The sequence below is a fragment of the Chiroxiphia lanceolata genome, chromosome 30, assembly GCF_009829145.1.
Source record: "Chiroxiphia lanceolata isolate bChiLan1 chromosome 30, bChiLan1.pri, whole genome shotgun sequence".
NCBI classification, from domain to species: domain Eukaryota; kingdom Metazoa; phylum Chordata; class Aves; order Passeriformes; family Pipridae; genus Chiroxiphia; species Chiroxiphia lanceolata.
In genome coordinates this window covers 1,187,355-1,205,184 of record NC_045666.1, presented here as the reverse complement: position 1 = coordinate 1,205,184, position 17,830 = coordinate 1,187,355, and the positions used below count along the sequence as shown (strand labels likewise).

The window sequence follows — 17,830 nt, the reverse complement described above, 5'->3', positions numbered from 1 at the left end:
GCCAGGAGGGCCAAGCGTGTCCTGCCTGGGGGAGCATCGCTGGGTGAGGGAGGGGATTGTCCTGCTCTGCACCTGCCACGTTGGGGTGTTTGGGGCACCAAAATGTAAGATTTTAAGCCATTAGAGAGCGTCCAAAGGAGGCCACGAGGGTGGGGAAGGGCCCTGAGAGGAGGGCTGAGGGCACTCAGTGTGTTCAGCTGGAGAAGAGGAGGCTGAGGGGAGGCAGCATTGTGGTGAAGGCTCAGTTTGACCCCTGCCCCAGCAATGCTCCATGACTGACCCATCCTCATGGCAGTCCAGGGCACTTGCATCAAGTGAGAGAATGACTAATTGCTGGTGAAATGAAGGCACGTGATGACGATGGTGATGATGATGATGATGGCGTGGGATGGGCTGGGAAGGGCCTTGCTCAAGTGTTCTGCACCAGCAAGGCCTGGTTTACACCTTTGAGCTGGGCTCTTGCAGGGCTTGAACTTCTGCAGCAAAGCCATAACTCCTCCTCTGGCAGGAATTTGGGGGTTTTCACAGACCACAGTTTTCCGTGACCTGTTCTCAGCCACGGTGGCTCTGAAGTCACCAGCCAAGTCACCATGACATTTCCCCCAATTCCTGCTGCTAAACTCTTCTTTCAGGTGCTCTCCCCTGCTCTGCTCTGGTCTCCCTGCCACCTTCCCCATCCCTGTGGTGACAACAGGCTGGCTTTTGGCCCCTGGAATGGCCAGTGCCCCTTTCCTGAGTGTGACATGGCTCTTGCACCCCCCTGAGCCCCATCTCTGTTGTCACACCCCTGGAATCATGCAGGACCCTCACCTGGGACAGTATTTCTGAGCAGACACCACTGTGTGCCAAGCTCTCCTCCCTAGCCAGCCCTTCATGCCCCCAATCAAAGCCTTTATTTTCAATCTAAGGCCCTTGCTACGTTTCAATCTTGCTTTCCAGGCACGCTCTCCCCAAGCCAGGTCTTGGTGTGTTCCCCTCTTGTTTACCCTGGCATCTTTACACGCCTTTTTCAACCCCTGAATTAATTAATTCTTACTGCTGCCACAGCATTGAAGTGCTTTCTGCTACTGGGAGAGAGAGCCTGGGCACTAAAACTGCCCCAGGGAAGCTGTGCCTCCCTTTGCTGCCTCGGGGTTTATAACACACTGTGTCCACTCACTGGTTTTCAACTCCCAGCTCGCAGATCTTTGAGAAAATCTCTGGCCTGGTATCGATTTCTGGGCACTCCCAGGGCTGGAAGAGGGCGAGCAGCTGGGAATATCGTGGGAATATTGAACCCAGGGGCTGTCTCCCAGCTTTTGCTGGGTGAACTCTGGCTGTGAGGTGACTCTCTCCCTCCCTGGGCTGGGCTGGGACCAGTCCTGCTGCTCCTGGAGCCTCGTGCGGGTGGTGGAGGGACACGACCTGAGCCTTGGCTCGTGTGGGTGGCAGCAGAGCTACTGCAGGACCCCCCTGGTGGCTCTCACCTGCCTTGGGGACGTACCTGGGACACGATTTCTCCCTCCTCAAAGTCCCCCAGGAGGTCCTGGGTTTAATGACCCCGTTAATTAGGACTTTATTGGCACCTCCAGGTGCCTGTGGCACAAACAGGCTGTTGGCTCTGCTGGCTTCAAAGTCCAGTTGACTGATGATGCCAAGGGCAACAGGGACCTTTTATTGGGCTCTGCTGTTTGCTCAGGAGCTCTGAAGCAGCACCTGAGCCAGAGGGATTTATTCCACGGCCCCTTGGCTGAGGCTTCCGTGGCTTCCCTGGTTCCTCCTGCAGGTTTTCCCCACTTTCTGCCCCCAAGGTGGGCATCCCGAGAGCTCCAGGGAGTTCCCCTGCCCTCGGCAGCACTGAGGGGTGACCTTGGGAGCTCTGTCCCCATCTCCCACCCCCAGGAGCAGCCCCCACAACCTCGGAGCTCTGCCAACCCCTCAGCCCCGGGCGAGCTGGCTCCCACCCTCGGGCTGGCGTGGAGCAGGGAGGGAGCCTCGTTATTTTTAGCAGCCTGGGATTCTTAAATGAGCCTCGAAATGGCCGGTTCTGGAGCTTTATAAAAACACACACGGCAGCCAGACGTCGTGAGCTCCCGCTGTGGGTCCGGCTGCCCCTCCCCAGCCCTGCTGGTGTCACTGGGGGCCCCTGGGAGCCACCAGCCGGGACCTTGGAGGGGCAGCAAAGCAGCTCCTGTGCCCTGGGCTCGCGTAAACTGCAATTTTCATTCCAAACCCATAATGTTGGCTTGCCCTTGGACACGGGACATCTTTCCCTGCCCGAGGGCCTCGTGTTTCTCCGGCTTGTTTGTGCATTCCCCAGCCTTGCCCTGGGCTGTGGGGGAAAAGATGAGCTGCCTGCTGGCCCCAGAGGCTCATAAACACAAGTTATTTCGCTCAAAGTCGGTGATTTTTGGGGCGTTCAGCTCCAAATCCTGACTTGCCCTCAAGCTGAGCCGTGTTTGTCCCCGTTCTTGGGGCAGCAGATGTCCTGCTGATCTTGGAAAAAGGGGAAACCCCGGGGAAAAGCTGAAGTTTGCCAAACTGAGAGCCAGTGGCTGTGTGAAACAGAGATTTCGTGGTGTCAGGTGGGTCAGGGAGGGCTCTACCAGCCACCTCTCCTCTATTAATTTTCCTACAAGCGTCTATTCATGTCAGGTAAAGGGAGAGCAAAGCTTCTTTGTCGGCATCTCCCTTTCTAAAATAGCCTCTAATTGCATACTGCTGGCTCTGCAGCCCGAGGACATATTTTATATTTATATTTATATTATTTATACCCTCCCTGCATGGGGCCGGTCGGGGCTGGGGGTCCCCTCAGTGTCACCCTCAGTGTCACCCCCTTAGTGCCTCCCCTTTGGTGCAGGGGTTGTGCCCCGTCAGCTCAGTCTTGCAGAGGGGTTTTAGTGCCCCAGGAGGGGCTCTTTGTGGCAGGAGACTCCTCATCCTCGTGCTGAACTCAGCATTGACTTGGTGGCAGATTTCGGGATTCACGGAATCCCAGAGCGGTTTGGGATGGGAGGGAGCTCAGAGCTCATCTCGTCCCACCCCTCTGCCGTGGCCAGGGACACCTTCCACCATCCCACCTTGCTCCAAGCCCCGTCCAGCCTGGCCTTGGACACTTCCAGGGATGGGGCATCCTTTGGGAAATCTATTCCAGGGCCTCCCCACCCTCCCAGGGAGGAATTTCTTTTCCAATATCCCGTCTAACACTGCCCTCTGGCAGTGGGAAGCCATTCCCCCTTGTCCTGTCCCTCCAGGCCCTTGTCCAAAGTCTCTCCAGCTCTCCTGGAGCTGCATCTCTGTCCTGTTCTTTCCCTGGGAACATCCCCACTTTGCCTTTGCAGCCTGGCAGCACCCAGGGCTTGGTTTGCCTCCATTCCAAATCACCTCATTTAAACCCAGGCACCTCTAGAAACCTTCCCAAACGGAGAGAGGAGCTTTGCTCACTGAGGAACTTTATCCAAGGCAAAGTGACATCTCCAAAGGCAATGGAGAAACTGCCCTTTGGATGGAGCAGCTCAGCTCTGCCTGGAAAGTGCCATTTTAGAGCCTCTCACCCTGATGGAAGTCCCTTCTGGGAGCTCTGGCTTTGCCCCTTTGCCTTGGAAGATTCTGGCTCTGACCCTTTGACCCTTTGCCTTGGAAGATTTTTCGGCTTTGCCTCTTTGACCCTTTGTCCTTGGAAGATTTACAGCCCCGATTGCAGCGGTGGGTGAACATGGCACAGTGTGGTTTTGGTGGAAGAGAGGCTTGTTATTTTAAGTGTTGTTTCTCTTGTATCCTGCAGTGAGATTTCTTTCTCCTGCACACACAAACATGTGCTCCAGCCAGTTCTTCCAGCAAAGCCAGGCTTAAAGGTGGGTAAATGTTTAATAACATGGCCCCCACTCTGCTCTCTTTTGTTGCTGGGGGGGGGGGTTTTCTCTGCAATCCTTCCACCCATCTCATGGCCTTCAAAATACCTGTTCAGATCCAGAAAACTGCTTTACCTGCCAGGTTGGACAGGGCTTGGAGCAACCTGGTCTAGTGGAAGGTGTCCCTGCTGGAACAAGATGGGCTTTAAGGTCCCTTCCCACCCAAACCATTCTGGGATTAACCTGTGGTTGAACCCCTTGGCTGTGTCCCTGTAGGAAGTTCTCCTTCTCCACACTGTCCAGCAGTGCCTGAACCTCTAACTCAAAGCTGTAGATGCACCCAACCAGGTGCAGCCTCTCCAACTTCACAGAATCCCAGAATATTCCCAGCTGGACGGGCCCCACAAGAACCATCGACTCCAGCTTTTAAGGGAATGGCCTGTAGGGGGGTTGGCCCCACACCTTTGGGTGCTCTAACCAGCTGAGCTCATCTCAGGGTCTTCTCTTGACCTTCTCCAGCTGAACACAGCCAGGTCAGAGACACCTCCAGCACCCCCAGCACCCCCTCGGCAGCGTTTTGCCGTCCGGGAGCCGCGTTCGTCCTCCCGTCTCCTCCCGAGGTTTGGAGCAGCCTCTTGGAGAGCCAAACCGGGGCTGACTGGGTGTTTTTCTGCCCCTCCCCAGGAGGAGCATGAAGAGGAAGGCCATGTTCACCTGCCCCTTCAACGGGGACTGCAAGATCACCAAGGACAACCGGCGGCACTGCCAGGCGTGCCGGCTCAAGCGCTGCGTGGACATCGGCATGATGAAGGAGTGTGAGTACGACCCCGGGGCACATCCCAGCTCCAGCTGACCATGCCCAGCTCCCTCTCCATCCCCAGGGGTGGGAAGGGCAGCACAAAACCTGGACACCCTCCCGGGACTCGAGGGGGGTGCAAAGGGCAGCGGATGTGGTGGGTTAATCATCTGAGAGGAGCTCGTTTAGTGATCCCTGTGGGCACTGGGGTGATCCAGGAGCTGCTTTTCCCGGGGCCAAGTGGCTTTTCCCGGCTCTCGAGGGGCATCAGCTTTTTGTGAGAGTGTCCAGGGAGGCTTGTGGTCGATGCCTGGGCACACTGGTTGATTCTGTTGCGTCTTGAATTCCTTGGGTCGTGCTTGAGGGCCTCTCTCTGCGCGCCAGAGGGTGATGGTAGATTTTCTGGTTAAATTTTAGGCGTGAGTTTGGGTTTGATTGTGGGGTTTAGGCATAAAAAAACACCTCCTGACACCTAAAGATTATATCCACACCTAAAATATATCAGTGTTTTTATCGGTTACTACATAAAGACATTTTTCTGCGTGTTTTGGATTTGGGCAGAATGTTTCCTGTATCCTCTCTGCTCGGAGCAGAAAGTAGGTGTTTTTGAGACTGATATTTGTGGTTATTTTCCCCCATCAGTTCTCTCTCAGAGGGGCAGTCCTGCAAATTCCAGTGGACTTGTGTTTTTCCTTACCCTTTGTGTCCTGTGTCTGAGCAAAGAAATTAATGTTCGTTGCTTCTGAATTACAGAGTTCTCATTCACTAATTAGTGTTCTATCTATTGGTTATTGATTTCTCACTGGTTATGTTAATTAGTCCATACTTTTAGTCATTTTAGTATCTTTTTTCCCACTGGTAGGGACTTTCCAACACAAAGGCTGAGTCTTTGTTGGCCTCTTCTTTATCTTCTGCTTTCTGTAAGATGTCCCTGTGGTCCATAAATTCTGCATTCCAGATGTCCAACTTCAACAATCCATCTTCCCCTCCCAGGCTTTGCACGTAGGAGCAAATCAGAGTTAGTTTATCAAAACCTTAATTTAAATTAAGACTTTAATTAACTTCAATTAAAATTTAATTCTCCCGAGCTGCGTTCCCTCAAAAGCACCTTGTGACAACTTTGCTAAACGCTGGCTAAGGGTAATTTAAGAATAGCATAATTAATATCTATTGGTTATAATTAATTAAAACAATGAATTAGAAGATAATTAAAACCATTAACTAAAATTATTAAAAAGTTTTATCCTTTCCAACAGAGCTGGATTGTGTTTTCCTCCTCTGTAGCTCTGGGTTCTTTTTTTTTTTTGGGCCCTGCCATGCGGGTCCATCCAGCCACGTGCACAGCAGAGTCTTAAGTAAACAGCAGAGGGAAGTAAAGTAGTTTTTAACCCAATCCAAACACGCTAATGTTGCCCAAATATTTATTTTCCTCGGCTGTATTTATGGATAAGCAGCTTTTAAAAATAAAATGTGTTTGAACGTGCTCCCCTCCTGCGTCGCACGAGCTCTCCACGTCCCGGCTCCTCGGGAGCAGGTTGGTTGGTCATGGAGTGTTCAAACCCAACAACAGCTCCTGCTGGGAGACCGTGGGCAGGGGTGTCCATGGACCTGGGAGCCTGGAAAATGGAAGGGGTGCTCCCTGCCTCGTGTGGTGAGCAGGGAACAAACGGTGCCACCGAAAGCCTCCGGGTTCTCCGGGGAAATCGGAACGTGGAGGGGTTTGCAGGGAAGCAGCACCTAAACATCCCACGGTCCTAAAGATGCCTGATGAAGAGAAAAATCCCTGGATGTTATTCTTTTAAACCAGAGGGGAGAGAAAGGCCACACAGGGCACCGTCTGCTCCGTGTTTTGAGGGGCACGAGGAGCTCGTGGTGGGCACCGGTCGCGCAGCTCATTTGGGGCTGGTTTGGAGCTAACGAGGGAGACATTTTGACCTGCACTAATTACTCAGGGCAGGCTGGAGAGTGCCTGGGCAGAGATGCCGAGCTGTTTGCTCCAGGTGCCAGGGACAGGCATGTTCTGCACGGGAGTTAACGTGTAAGTGACCCCGTTAGCAAACCGTGACTGGATTAACCAAAACCAACCCCCCGGGACTAAAAATAGCCTTCCATGGACTTTGCCACCGGACACTGCTGTTATTTTTAGATGGAATAAGGCATCTTGAAGCTTTTGAGGGGGTTAGTGTCTTCCACGAGGCTGTTGTTTGTGTTGTTTGGGAATGTCCCTGTCACTCTGGAAGGCAGGTCTCCAGCCTGGGGATGCCTCTGGCTGCCCTGTTCCCTTCCTGCTGCTTTTTCCTGGGGTGACACTTGGCCTGAATGGGCTGTAAAGCAGGGCCGAGGGGCTGGGGCTGGACTATCCCACCTACTGGTTTAGGTGGCCAGAAAATGGAGGGGGGAATTACTCCTTCCCTGCAAAACTGCCCTTTTTCCAGCAGCCTGGAGCCGAGGAAGGGACACCCATCCCTCGGGGTTTGGATCCACACCGTGGGGTGTTGGATGGGCTCCCTCAGGGAATTCACCTCCCAGTGTCTCTGCCCTTTGTCCCCCAGCCTTTAACAGCTCCTGTGTTCTCAGTCTTCACATGTTCTCCAGAGAAGGTGGTGCCACTCAACCCTCAACACCCCTTATCCCTTTTCCAAGGAAAAGGCTTGCTGGGATGTGGCTGGAGTCCTGAGCAGCTGGTGCTCAGCACCCTCCCCACGAGGTTTGATTTATGATCTCAGGGCTGAAAATCCCCAGAGGGGAGGAGAACAAAAGCAGAACCAAACCGTCATCTCACAGCCAGGGAGAGGAGCAGAAATGGGAAGGAATTTCCCTGGAATTTCCCCGGATGCTCAGGAGGGGAACGAGGATGCTCAGGGGAGCAGGAAGGGTTATGGTTGTGTAGGATGAGGGTGAGGAGGGAGGGACATGACCTCTCCTACTCTCCTCCACTTTCTAAAGAGGTGGTGGCCCTCAAAGCCAAGACATCCCTGCTGCTCTAAGCATGGGATGTGTTATTCCCAATCCCAGGAGCTGCTGCCAGGCTCTGGCACTCCCAGATGTTTCCTAAACTTCCTTTTTCTTTTATATTTGGCTGCTCCTTCCTGGTTGACGGAGCCTTTGTGCTGCTCCCCCCCCCTCCACCCGCCCTGCAGCACTTCCAAGCCCCTGGTTTTGGCCAGGGGTGCAGAGTTGGATCCTCACCCTGTATCCCTGTATCCTCGTGCTCCACAATCCCAGGGGTGTTGGCCGTGGCTTTCCCTGCTGCCTTGTGGCGTCTCCACAGAGGGCCAGTGTCTGGCTGGACATGATGGGCAGATGTTATCTCGGCCTCCACACGGATTTGGGGTCAGGGCAGCCCACAGAGGCTCAGCCACGGCGCCGGCTGTGCCAGGAGTCTGTGGCTGGATGGCTCTGGCTCGACGCTCGGAAAGCTCGGAGCTGGGATGGGAGCTGGGATCTCAGGGCAGGTGTTGAGCCACTTCCCAGCCCTGTATTCCCACTCCCATCCTCCCGTGAGTCCAAATAAGCATCGAAGCCTTTTCCCCAGCACTTTATAAAGCAGTGGAGGGGGGGTCTCTGCGCTGACATCCCTCATCCATGTTATCCCTGGTCCTGTGGCAAAGCCGGTTCCTCTGGCATGGAGTGTTTCAGGTTTGCTGCTAATCACCAGAAACAGCTCCTGCCAGGCTGAGAAATGCCACTGCCAGACTGTTACCAGCCTGGTTGAGGGCTGGATTCCCTAAAAGAAGGTGGGAAATCCCAAGCTGACTTCCCCGGCAGTCTTGCCCCAACACAGAATCATCCTTATCTTTCCATTCCACTCTGCGGATGCCTCCTAATGGTCCTGGGATCATAGAATAGTTTGGGTTAGGAGAGACCAATAAAGGTCATCTAGTCCTTGCAGGATCCCAAATTTGCCTGGTGTAACCTGCAAGAATCCCCTCTGAGGCCCCGATCCTTGGGACACTTCCAGCACTGCGGCCACAGCCAAGGGCTTGGCTTTGCCCCATCCTCCTCCTCAACCCCACACGTGGCTTCCCCCACCAGTTTCTCCCCATGCCCACATGGATCTGATGCTTTTGTACGAAGAACTGGGAGGGGGGATGGCAAAACTCTTGATTTTTCTCCCCGAGCAGTCACACCGTGCCCCGTGGAGCCGCCGTAACGCGCCCACGGCCCAGGTGACCTTTCAGCTCTATCTGCTCATTCCCGTCTCTCCGAGACCTTCTGGTGCCCTCTGAGATTGTGCAAGTTTGAAAAGGGATTGGAAAAATGCCGTTGGCTAAAGGAGCAGGGACAGCAAACAGCTCCTTGCCTGGAGCCCCACGGCTGCAGCTCCCTCCGCCCTTCGCCAACCTCTCGGCCCAAATTCCACCTCGACTCGCCCAGAGTCAAATCTCCTCAGGCAGGGCAGGCTCAGCCACCTCGGCATCAGATAACACGCTTGGGGTTTTCTGTAATGCCCTGGTGAAAGGGCTAATAACAGCCTGAGGAAGGGGAATTGCTATTTTTAGGTGGATGTGTGTTACCAAGCGCTTTCGGGAGCGGGTGACGCGGCTACGGGGATGGAGGTTGAACCCAAGAGATCTGTGCAGCTCCCTTGTGCTTTTCTTCTCTTTCAGCCCTCTCAGACCATTCACATCTCCAAGCTCTTTTTGTAAAGTTAAGATTTGAGCCCAGATTGTCTGTGGCTGCTCCCCTTCCCTAAATAAAGGGGACAATCCTAGTGTATCACCTCGGAGTCCAACCCCTGGCTGCTTCTGAGGACCATCACCCCTAACAAAAGCCATAAATACCCACCCCTGGGAGTGGGGGGTGTTTATGTGTGCTCTTAGCTTAAATATAAGGTTAAAACTCCCCTGGGGATGCTGCAGAAGTGCTGCTGGATACCCAGGGTGGCAGCTGGGGCCGAGCGGAGCTGCGCTGGGCACTGGAGCTGGGTGAACCCACTGACCCGAGTCTGGCGGGATCAGGATTTCTGTCACCTGGAAAGCACCGAGCAAACAGCGAGGGAGCAGAGCGGGCGTGTGGCAGTGCTCATGTGGCCTTATCTCACCCAGTCCTTGCCTAAAAGCACCATAAACCGCCGGGCACAGCGGGCAGCCGTGACCCGGCAGCCGAGGTGACAGTAGGGTGGGGTTGGTGCAGGTTCAATGACCGATTATCCAGGCGATGGGGACACTCTCTGCCGCAGCCTGGGGTTGCTCCAGTCCCTGTTTCTGCCCCTTCCCCTGCCCCACAGTCATCCTGACGGACGAGGAGGTGCAGAGGAAGCGGGAGATGATCCTGAAGCGCAAGGAGGAGGAGGCGCTCAAGGAGAGCCTGAAGCCGAAGCTCTCGGAGGAGCAGCAGAGGGTCATCGACATCCTGCTCGAGGCCCATCGCAAAACCTACGACCCCACCTACGCTGACTTCTCCAAGTTCCGGGTACGGCCGGGCCGCCCCCGCCCCCGTGGGCAGCCCCCCGATGCTCCAAACCCCTCTCACCCCTCAGAGAGGAGTTAAAAATCCCCCTGCGGAACCCTCATTGCTCGTGGCAGCAGGTGAACAACCGCCACACGTCTCCCCTTCCCAGCCCTGTCCCTCACGCCCTGCCCTTCTCTTCCAGCCCCCCGTGAGAAGCCACCCCAACAACAGAGGGGCAACAAAGTCCTCCTCTCTCCTCACCCAGGACCTGTCGGAGGAGGATTCCACTGATCTCTTCGGCTCCGATGCCTTCAGCACATTCCCAGGTACCACACTCGCTTCCCCAGGGGTGACAAGGGGGGAAATGCAGTAGCTTGACCTAAATCTGACACTTCAGACCCTTGTTTTACCTCCTGTGGGGGCTCATTTAGGTGTAAAACCCTCCTGGGGGTGTTGCACCGTCATGCCCTGAGCGTCTCCCTCTCTCCAGAGTCCGTGGAGCCCCGGATGTTTTCAAACCTGGTCCTCTCCGAGGAGAACGACGAGAGCTCCTCCATGAACATTGAGTTCTCCCAGCTCTCCATGCTCCCACACCTGGCTGACCTGGTCAGCTACAGCATACAGAAGGTGATCGGCTTTGCCAAAATGATCCCGGGATTCAGGTGAGATGTTTGCTCCCAGGTCTGGCATCCAAGGTAGTTTTCCCCTCTTGGGAATCCTGTCCTACCCTCCACAGCCAGATCATGTTCCCTGCTTCCCCTTCACAGCTGTGCCTTGGCTCTGTCCCCTTCCCAGGTCTGTTCCTACTTTGATGTTTTCTGTCTCTCCTCCTTCCTGTGGTTCTCCTCTCCTCTCTTTCCAAACTCTGGAAAATTCACCCAAACTCTGTCAGCGAAACAACTCGAGCTGCTGCACCCTGAGGGGTTTGTGAAGGGCCCTCAGGTCCTCTTTCACTCCAGGCTGGTGCCCAGGGCGTGGACAAATTCACCTGCAGGAACTCCTGACACAGGAACTGTGGGGAGGGAAGAGCTGGGCTGCCCCACAATGGGGTGACCGATGGGACCCTCGTGGGGGTGGCGGTTTCTGTCCCTCTGCTCGTGGACAAGTCTCACCTCAACCTCCCCCCCGTGGTGCAGGGACCTGTCAGCAGAGGACCAGATTGTCCTGCTGAAGTCCAGTGCCATCGAGGTGATCATGCTGCGCTCCAACCAGTCCTTCACCCTCGAGGACATGAGCTGGACCTGCGGCAGCAACGACTTCAAGTACAGGGTCAGCGACGTCACCCAAGGTAAAGCTGCCAGACCCTCCCCTGCTAAGGAATCTCATCCCAGCCTTAAGTTCAGGCGCAGAAATCCCATGGGTTTTTCCCTGGAAAGCCATTCCCTCTGCACCCATCAGAAAAGGTGCTGGACCCTGCCCTGAACCTCTTCCACTTGAGAATTTGAGGGCCAGCGTTAAGAACAGGGGTGCAGGTGGCAGAGCAGGACCTTAAATCTCCATGGGAGATCCTCTTCCAGAGCCAGCCGTGCTAAAGGTCCGTTCTCTTCCCAGCTGGCCACAGCATGGACCTGCTCGAGCCGCTCGTGAAATTCCAGGTTGGCTTGAAGAAGCTGAACCTTCATGAGGAAGAGCACGTGCTCCTCATGGCCATCTGCATCCTGTCCCCAGGTAGGACCTGGCTAGGGGTTGGCGTGTCCTCAGAAAAAAGGGCGGGAGTCACCTCGAATACTGGGGGAGGTTTTGGGCACCACAGTGTAGGGAAGATATTGAGCTGTTGGGATGTCCAAAGGAGGGTAACGAAGGTGGGGAAGGGCCTTGAGGGGCTGAGGGCACTCAGTGTGTCCAGCTGGAGAAGAGGATACTGAGGGGAGACCTCACTGAGGTCTTCAACATCCGTGGAGGGGCAGAGGAGGGGCAGGGACTGAGCTCTGCTCTGGGGGGAGCAGAGACAGCACCCAGGGAATGGCTGGAGCTGTGCCAGGGCAGGGTCAGGGTGGATCTCTGGGAAAGGTTTTTCCCCCAGAGGGTGGTTGGGCACTGAACAGGCTCCCCAGGGCAGTGGGCACAGAGCTCCAGAGTGTTCAGATGATCCTCTGGGGCACATGGGGTGACTCCTGGGGACAATTGAGGGTTGGACTGGACGATGCTTGGCGGTCCCTTCCAACTCGGCATCTCCCGTGATCCCTGGTGTTCCCCAGACCGCCCGGGCGTGCAGGACACCTCGCTGGTGGAATCCCTGCAGGACAGGCTCTCGGAGATCCTGCAGACCTACATCCGCTGCCGGCACCCGCCCCCGGGGAGCCGCCTGCTCTACGCCAAGATGATCCAGAAGCTGGCGGACCTGCGGAGCCTCAACGAGGAGCACTCCCGGCAGTACCGCTGCCTGTCCTTCCAGCCCGAGCACAGCATGCAGCTCACGCCGCTCGTGCTCGAGGTCTTCGGCAACGAGATCTCCTGACTCGGGTGTCCCGGGGAGCTGAGCCAGCCACGGGGGGAAGGGGAGAAGCCAGCCTGGCTTTTCCCGAGCTCCCGGGCAGGAGTTTTGTACCTCGGGTTTGGTTTCGCGCTCCTGGAAGCCCTGCTTTGTTTGCAGGTTGGCAGGGATGGACCCGGAGCCGCGTGGTTTCCCCACCAGAAGCAGCTTTCCCTGCTGTCTGTGCGAGCCGATTTATCCCTTTACGGATGTTTTTGAGGCTGGGCTGCCTCAAATCCCTTCTTTTTTTCACCTGGACAGTGGGGGCTGTTGGGAAGGAGAAGCACTTGGTGTGGTTTTGGACTCAGGGCACCGCTGACCATCCTCTGCTCCCACCCTAAGTCCCACAGCACTCGCCCCCTGCCCACTTCCAAAGGGAGACACCAGTGGGATTGAACACCCCGAGTCCCAGCCAGGAGGGGCCGTGTCCCCACGGGTGACCAGCTCAGACACATCCCGGGTGCCACCGTTGGACTGGGATGGGCCAGAGGCGGCTGAATGAGCACAGAGAGGGGGAATTTGTCCTCAGCCCCCAAAGGAAAGAGCTTTATTTGCATTCCCAGCACTGCCTGCAGGTGGGGGGCAGGGGAATTTCTGGGTGACTTCCCCCCCCCTTTGGAGCTGAACCCCTCTGTCTGATGGGATGACAACCCCTGGGATGGGGCAATGGGGAAACAACCCTCAGGATGGGGGAACAACCCCCAGGATGGGGAAACGACCCCCGGGATGGGGAAACGACCCCCGGGATGTGGAGGTGACCACGGTCCCAGCTCGGCTTCCTCTCCCTGCCGTGTTCTGTGTCCTGCTGGAAGCAGCCCTGGAGGCAGCTCCGTGCCACTGTCCCGACCCGGGGCCGGTGGAGCGAACCCCGAGAAGGGGGATTTGAGATTTGGGAGCTCCGGGAAGAGGCGTCACAGCCCCCCGGGCCGTGCACAATGTCCGGAGGGGCCCCGGCTCCCGGCGGCTCCTGCTCCGGCCAATAAACTCCTGCTTGGGCAAATCAACACAGCCCCGGGCTGGCCTGGGGGCTGCGTGTCCGTCTGTCCATCCGTCCGTCCGTCCCTGCGTGTCCATTCCGCTCTGTCCGTCTGTCCATCCATCTGTCCGTCCCTATGTGTCCATCCCAGTGTGTCCATCAGTCCCCGTGTGTTCCTGTCCCCGTGTCCCTCTCCTCGTGTCCGTGTGTCCTCGTGTCCCTATGTCCCTGTCCCCATGTCCCTGTCTGTGTATCCTCGTGACCGTGTGTCCCCGTGTCCGTGTGTCCCTGTCCCCATGTCCCCGTCCGTGTGTCCCCGTGACCGTGTGTCCCCGTGTCCGTGTGTCCCCGTGTCCCTATGTCCCTGTCCCCATGTCTCTATCAGTGTGTCCCCGTGCCCGTGTGTCCCCGTGTCCGTGTGTCCCCGTTGTATACCCGCATTCGGCCGCCAAGGGGCGCTCTCTCCATGAAGCGGTGCGTTGGCCCCGCCCCCTCTCGGGGTTAGCCGTGGCCAGCTGCGCATGCGCGAGGCGGGGGTTTAAATGGCTGGAAACTGGGGAGGCGTGGCCACACATGCGCGGGAGAGGCATCGCCGCGTGCGCGGTGCCGGGAGCGGGATGGGGCGGGGTCTCCGTGTTGAGGGGGCGTGTCCGGGGGCGGGGCCATGCGCGGCCTCTCCCACGCCGTCCGACTCATGGCGGGGACCGGGATCGGGACCGGGATCGGGGGCTCCGGAGGCTCCTCCATGGCCGGGATCGGGCCCGGGGGCTCCGTCGCCACCGCGGTCGGGCAGAAGCGGCCGCGTCCCGAGCCCACCCCGCTCATCGGCACCCACGACGGCACCTTCCACTGCGACGAGGCGCTCGCGTGTTTCCTGCTGCGGCTCCTGCCCCGCTACCGGGTACGGTCCCGGGCTCCATGCAGCGGCACCGGCGCTGCCGGGGCCCGGCTCCCTCCTCAGGGCTCCCCTGTTATCTCGCTCGGGGCTCCCAGTCCCACCTGCGGCCACCGTCGGGTCTCCCGGACCCGCGTGGGGGTCCTTGGGACCCACCCACTGGGTGCTCGGGGTCCCGCCTGGGGGTCACCCTTAAGCCCCTTCTCGGGGTCCCTTGTCACCTGGGGCTCACCCTGAAGCTCTCAGCCCCTCCTCGGCATCCCCGGTCCCCGGGGGCAGCTCTCGGGGGTCTCCGGTGCTCCGGGGGACCCCCATGCTCCGCGTGCCCCCCGGCAGGACGCGGAGGTGGTGCGGACGCGGGACCCCCAGCGCCTGGCCCAGTGTGACGTGGTGGTGGACGTGGGGGGCGAGTACGACCCCGAGCGGCACCGCTACGACCACCACCAGAGGTGAGACCCACCCCCGGCCCGCCCGCTCGCACAGCGGCGTCCCCGGGGGTCCCTGGGGCTGACCCTGGTACCCTGCAGGTCCTTCACAGAGTCCATGAGGAGCCTCCGGCCCGACAAGCCCTGGAGCACGAAGCTGAGCAGCGCCGGGCTGGTCTATTGTCACTTCGGCTCCCAGATCCTGGCGGCGCTCCTGGGGCAGCCGGAGGACGGGCCCGTGGTCACGGCGCTCTACGATAAGGTACGGGGGGCTCTGCCCCCCCCCCCAGTGCCACAACTCTGCCCGGGGCTGCTCCTTTTGGCGGGGAGTGGTGTCACCCCACACGAGATTCCAGGAAAGAGGTGACCAGTTTGTGGCAGCTGCTGGTGTGTGGTTGGGCCCTGCTGCGCCCCCCCCAGTGCTGCCCCCGTTGTCCCCCTCTTGCCTTCCCCCCATTTTCCTCCTGCTGTCCCCTCACTGTTCCCTCCTTTGCTGTCCCCTTCTTTCCCGTCTGTCCCCTCACAGTCCCGTTGTCCCCTCACTGTCTCCTCCTGTCCCTCCACTGTTCCTCTGCTGTCCCCATTGTCCCCTCACTGTCCCCCCGTCCCCCCCAGCTCTACGAGAACTTTGTGGAGGAGATCGACGCCATCGACAACGGGATCGCGCAGGCAGAGGGGGAGCCCCGCTACGCCCTCACCACCACCCTGAGTGCCCGCGTGGGGCACCTGAACCCCCGCTGGAACGACCCCGACCAGGACACCGAGGTGGGCACGGGCACCATGGCCCCTCAGGGACACCCAGAGTGGGGACACCCGGCATGGGGACACCCAGGATGGGGACACCCAGGATGGGGACACCCAGCTCGGGGACCCCCCTGACCCCCCGTTGTGCCCCCAGGCAGGGTTCAAGCGGGCAATGGAGCTGGTGGGGAGTGAGTTCATGGACCGGCTCGACTTCTACCACCGGGCCTGGCTGCCGGCACGGGCGCTGGTGGAAGAGGCCGTTCGGCGCCGCTTTGAGGTACCACCCACTGGTCTGGGGGGGTCTGAAAGTGGGGGGGCAGCTCTGGGGTGTGGGGAGGCCAAATCGCCTCAGTATGAACCTCCCTGCATGGCCCTGCAGCCCCCACTGTGCCCCACACAGGGCTCTGTCCCCCCTGTACCCCCACAGGGCTCTGCACCCCCACTCTGCCCACCCTTCTACCCACCTTCTCCCCACCCCATCCACACCCCCCTACACGTGTGGGGGTCTCTGAGCCCCAGGGGGTGAAGCTGAGCCCTGGGGCCATTTGGGGGCTCTGGGGACAGTCCCCCAGAGTGCCCGTGGTGTCCCCCCTCCCAGGTGGACTCGAGTGGGCAGGTGCTGGAGCTGCCTCAGGGGGGCTGCCCCTGGAAGGAGCACCTTTTCCAGCTGGAGAAGGAACTGGCCCTGCCCAGGCCACTCCAGCTCGTGCTGTTCCCAGACCGGGGCGGGCAGTGGCGGGTTCAGAGCGTCCCCACAGGACCCCACACCTTCCAGAGCCGGTGAGACCCCTCCTCTTGCGCTGTGTACCCTCATTCTGCCCCCCTGTACCCCCCCCCAGCTCTGCACCCCCATTCTGCACCCCCACTCTGCCCCCTGTACCCTCACTGCCCCTCTCTGTACCCCCACTCTGCCCCTCTGTATCCCCCCCATGGCTCTTCACCCCCATTCTGCCCTTCTATGTACCCCCACTCTGCCCCCTGTACTCCCATGCCACCCCCCCTGCACCCCCCCACTCTGCCCCCTGTGCCCCCCCAGGTTGTCACCCGCTGTCCCCCGTGTCCCCCCCAGGCTCCCCCTGCCCGAGGCGTGGCGGGGGCTGCGGGACGAGGCCCTGTCCCAGCTCTGTGGTGTCCCCGGCTGCGTCTTCGTCCACGCCAGCGGCTTCATCGGCGGCAACCGGAGCCGGGAGGGGGCCCTGGAGATGGCACGGCGGGCACTGCGGCACGGGGGGGGCACGCAGAGCGGGTGAACCCCCCCTCCCACCGTGGTCACCCCAAAAGGGACCCCCCAGCCCAGCACGGGGAGTTCCAGGGGCAGCTGGGACTGTTCCTGTAGTGGGATCACAGCGAGATGCTCCAAGGGACCTGCCGGGGTAGGGGGCTGCCCCCCCTCAGGGTGGCAGCGTGCCCACCGCCCCTGGTGCTGGAGGGGCACCAGCCCAGTCAGAGACTTGCTGGCTCCGTTTCTCTGGAGTTTGCTCCCATTCCTGTATAACCCCCCCCCGTTCCAAGGGGTTTCCAGCACCAGTAAAGACCAGTGTGTGCCCAGTGGATGCACTATTGGGGGTGCCAGGGGGGTGGGTAGGGCTGGGGGTTGCTGTGAGGTGGGTACAGCCACGGGATCCAGTGCCTCCCCTCGCCCTCTCCGCCCCGATCTCACGTATCAGCAGCGCTGGGGGGGGGGCACAGAGCCCCCCCCTCCCGTGCCACTCGTCCTCCCGTGCCACCCGTCCTCCCGTGCCACCCGTCCTCCTTCCCGGGGCAATGCAGGCAGCCTGGCTGCTCCTGCTGGCGCTGGGGCTCCCCGGGCACTGCTGGTGCCCAGGGGGGACCCCCCGGGCGCTGCCCCCCCACAACGAGACGCTGGGCGGGGCCGGGGGGGCGCGGGCCCCCGATGTGGTGGTGCTGGTGGCCGTGGGGGGGTGGCTGGGGGCCCTCCTGCTCTACGTGGGCCGGTTCGTGCGGAGGAGCCGGGCGGAGACGCGGCTGCACCTGGAATACCTGCGGGCACTGCCCCTGGAATACCTGCGGGCACTGCCCCGGGAGGAGGAGGAGGAGGAGGAGCAGGAGCCGCTCAGCACCTTCCTGGGAGGCAGCACCGGGAGCAAACCGGGCAGTGCCGAGGGGTGAAGCCCCCCTGGTGCCGCCCCAGCAGCAGCGGTGGGTTCATCCCCCAGTTTTTCCCCCTGGATCCTCCTCGTGCCTGTGCAGCCCCATGGAGGGGCTGGATGCTGGGGGGGGGGGGTCCCTGTCCCACCTCGGGATTTGAGGAGCGTTTTGGGGGCCCTGGGGGGGGG

The 17,830-nt window shown here is 59.3% G+C and overlaps 2 protein-coding genes across 6 annotated transcripts in view; both read left to right on the top strand.

Moving 5' to 3' along the window:
* Positions 1–12,719, top strand: part of VDR (vitamin D receptor) — a 29,970-nt gene extending 17,251 nt beyond the window's left edge. For 4 of the 5 annotated variants that reach the window (XM_032713593.1, XM_032713590.1, XM_032713589.1 and 1 more), the window contains 7 exons: positions 4,515–4,645; positions 9,857–10,041; positions 10,223–10,346; positions 10,511–10,682; positions 11,157–11,308; positions 11,572–11,688; positions 12,219–12,719. In XM_032713593.1, the coding sequence (XP_032569484.1) occupies positions 4,515–4,645; positions 9,857–10,041; positions 10,223–10,346; positions 10,511–10,682; positions 11,157–11,308; positions 11,572–11,688; positions 12,219–12,478 (1,141 nt within the window). In that variant the 3' untranslated portion in view covers positions 12,479–12,719. The remainder of the gene's footprint in view (positions 1–4,514; positions 4,646–9,856; positions 10,042–10,222; positions 10,347–10,510; positions 10,683–11,156; positions 11,309–11,571; positions 11,689–12,218) is intronic. The other variant, XM_032713592.1, reaches the window with a different exon arrangement.
* A 1,383-nt stretch (positions 12,720–14,102) lies between these two features.
* Positions 14,103–17,081, top strand: MYG1 (MYG1 exonuclease). The gene is made up of 7 exons (XM_032713613.1): positions 14,103–14,370; positions 14,701–14,813; positions 14,892–15,051; positions 15,405–15,554; positions 15,688–15,810; positions 16,132–16,313; positions 16,603–17,081. Exons 1-7 carry the CDS (start codon positions 14,134–14,136, stop codon positions 16,781–16,783), a joined length of 1,146 nt encoding a protein of 381 aa, XP_032569504.1. The 5' UTR covers positions 14,103–14,133; the 3' UTR covers positions 16,784–17,081.
* Positions 17,082–17,830: the final 749 nt, after the last annotated feature.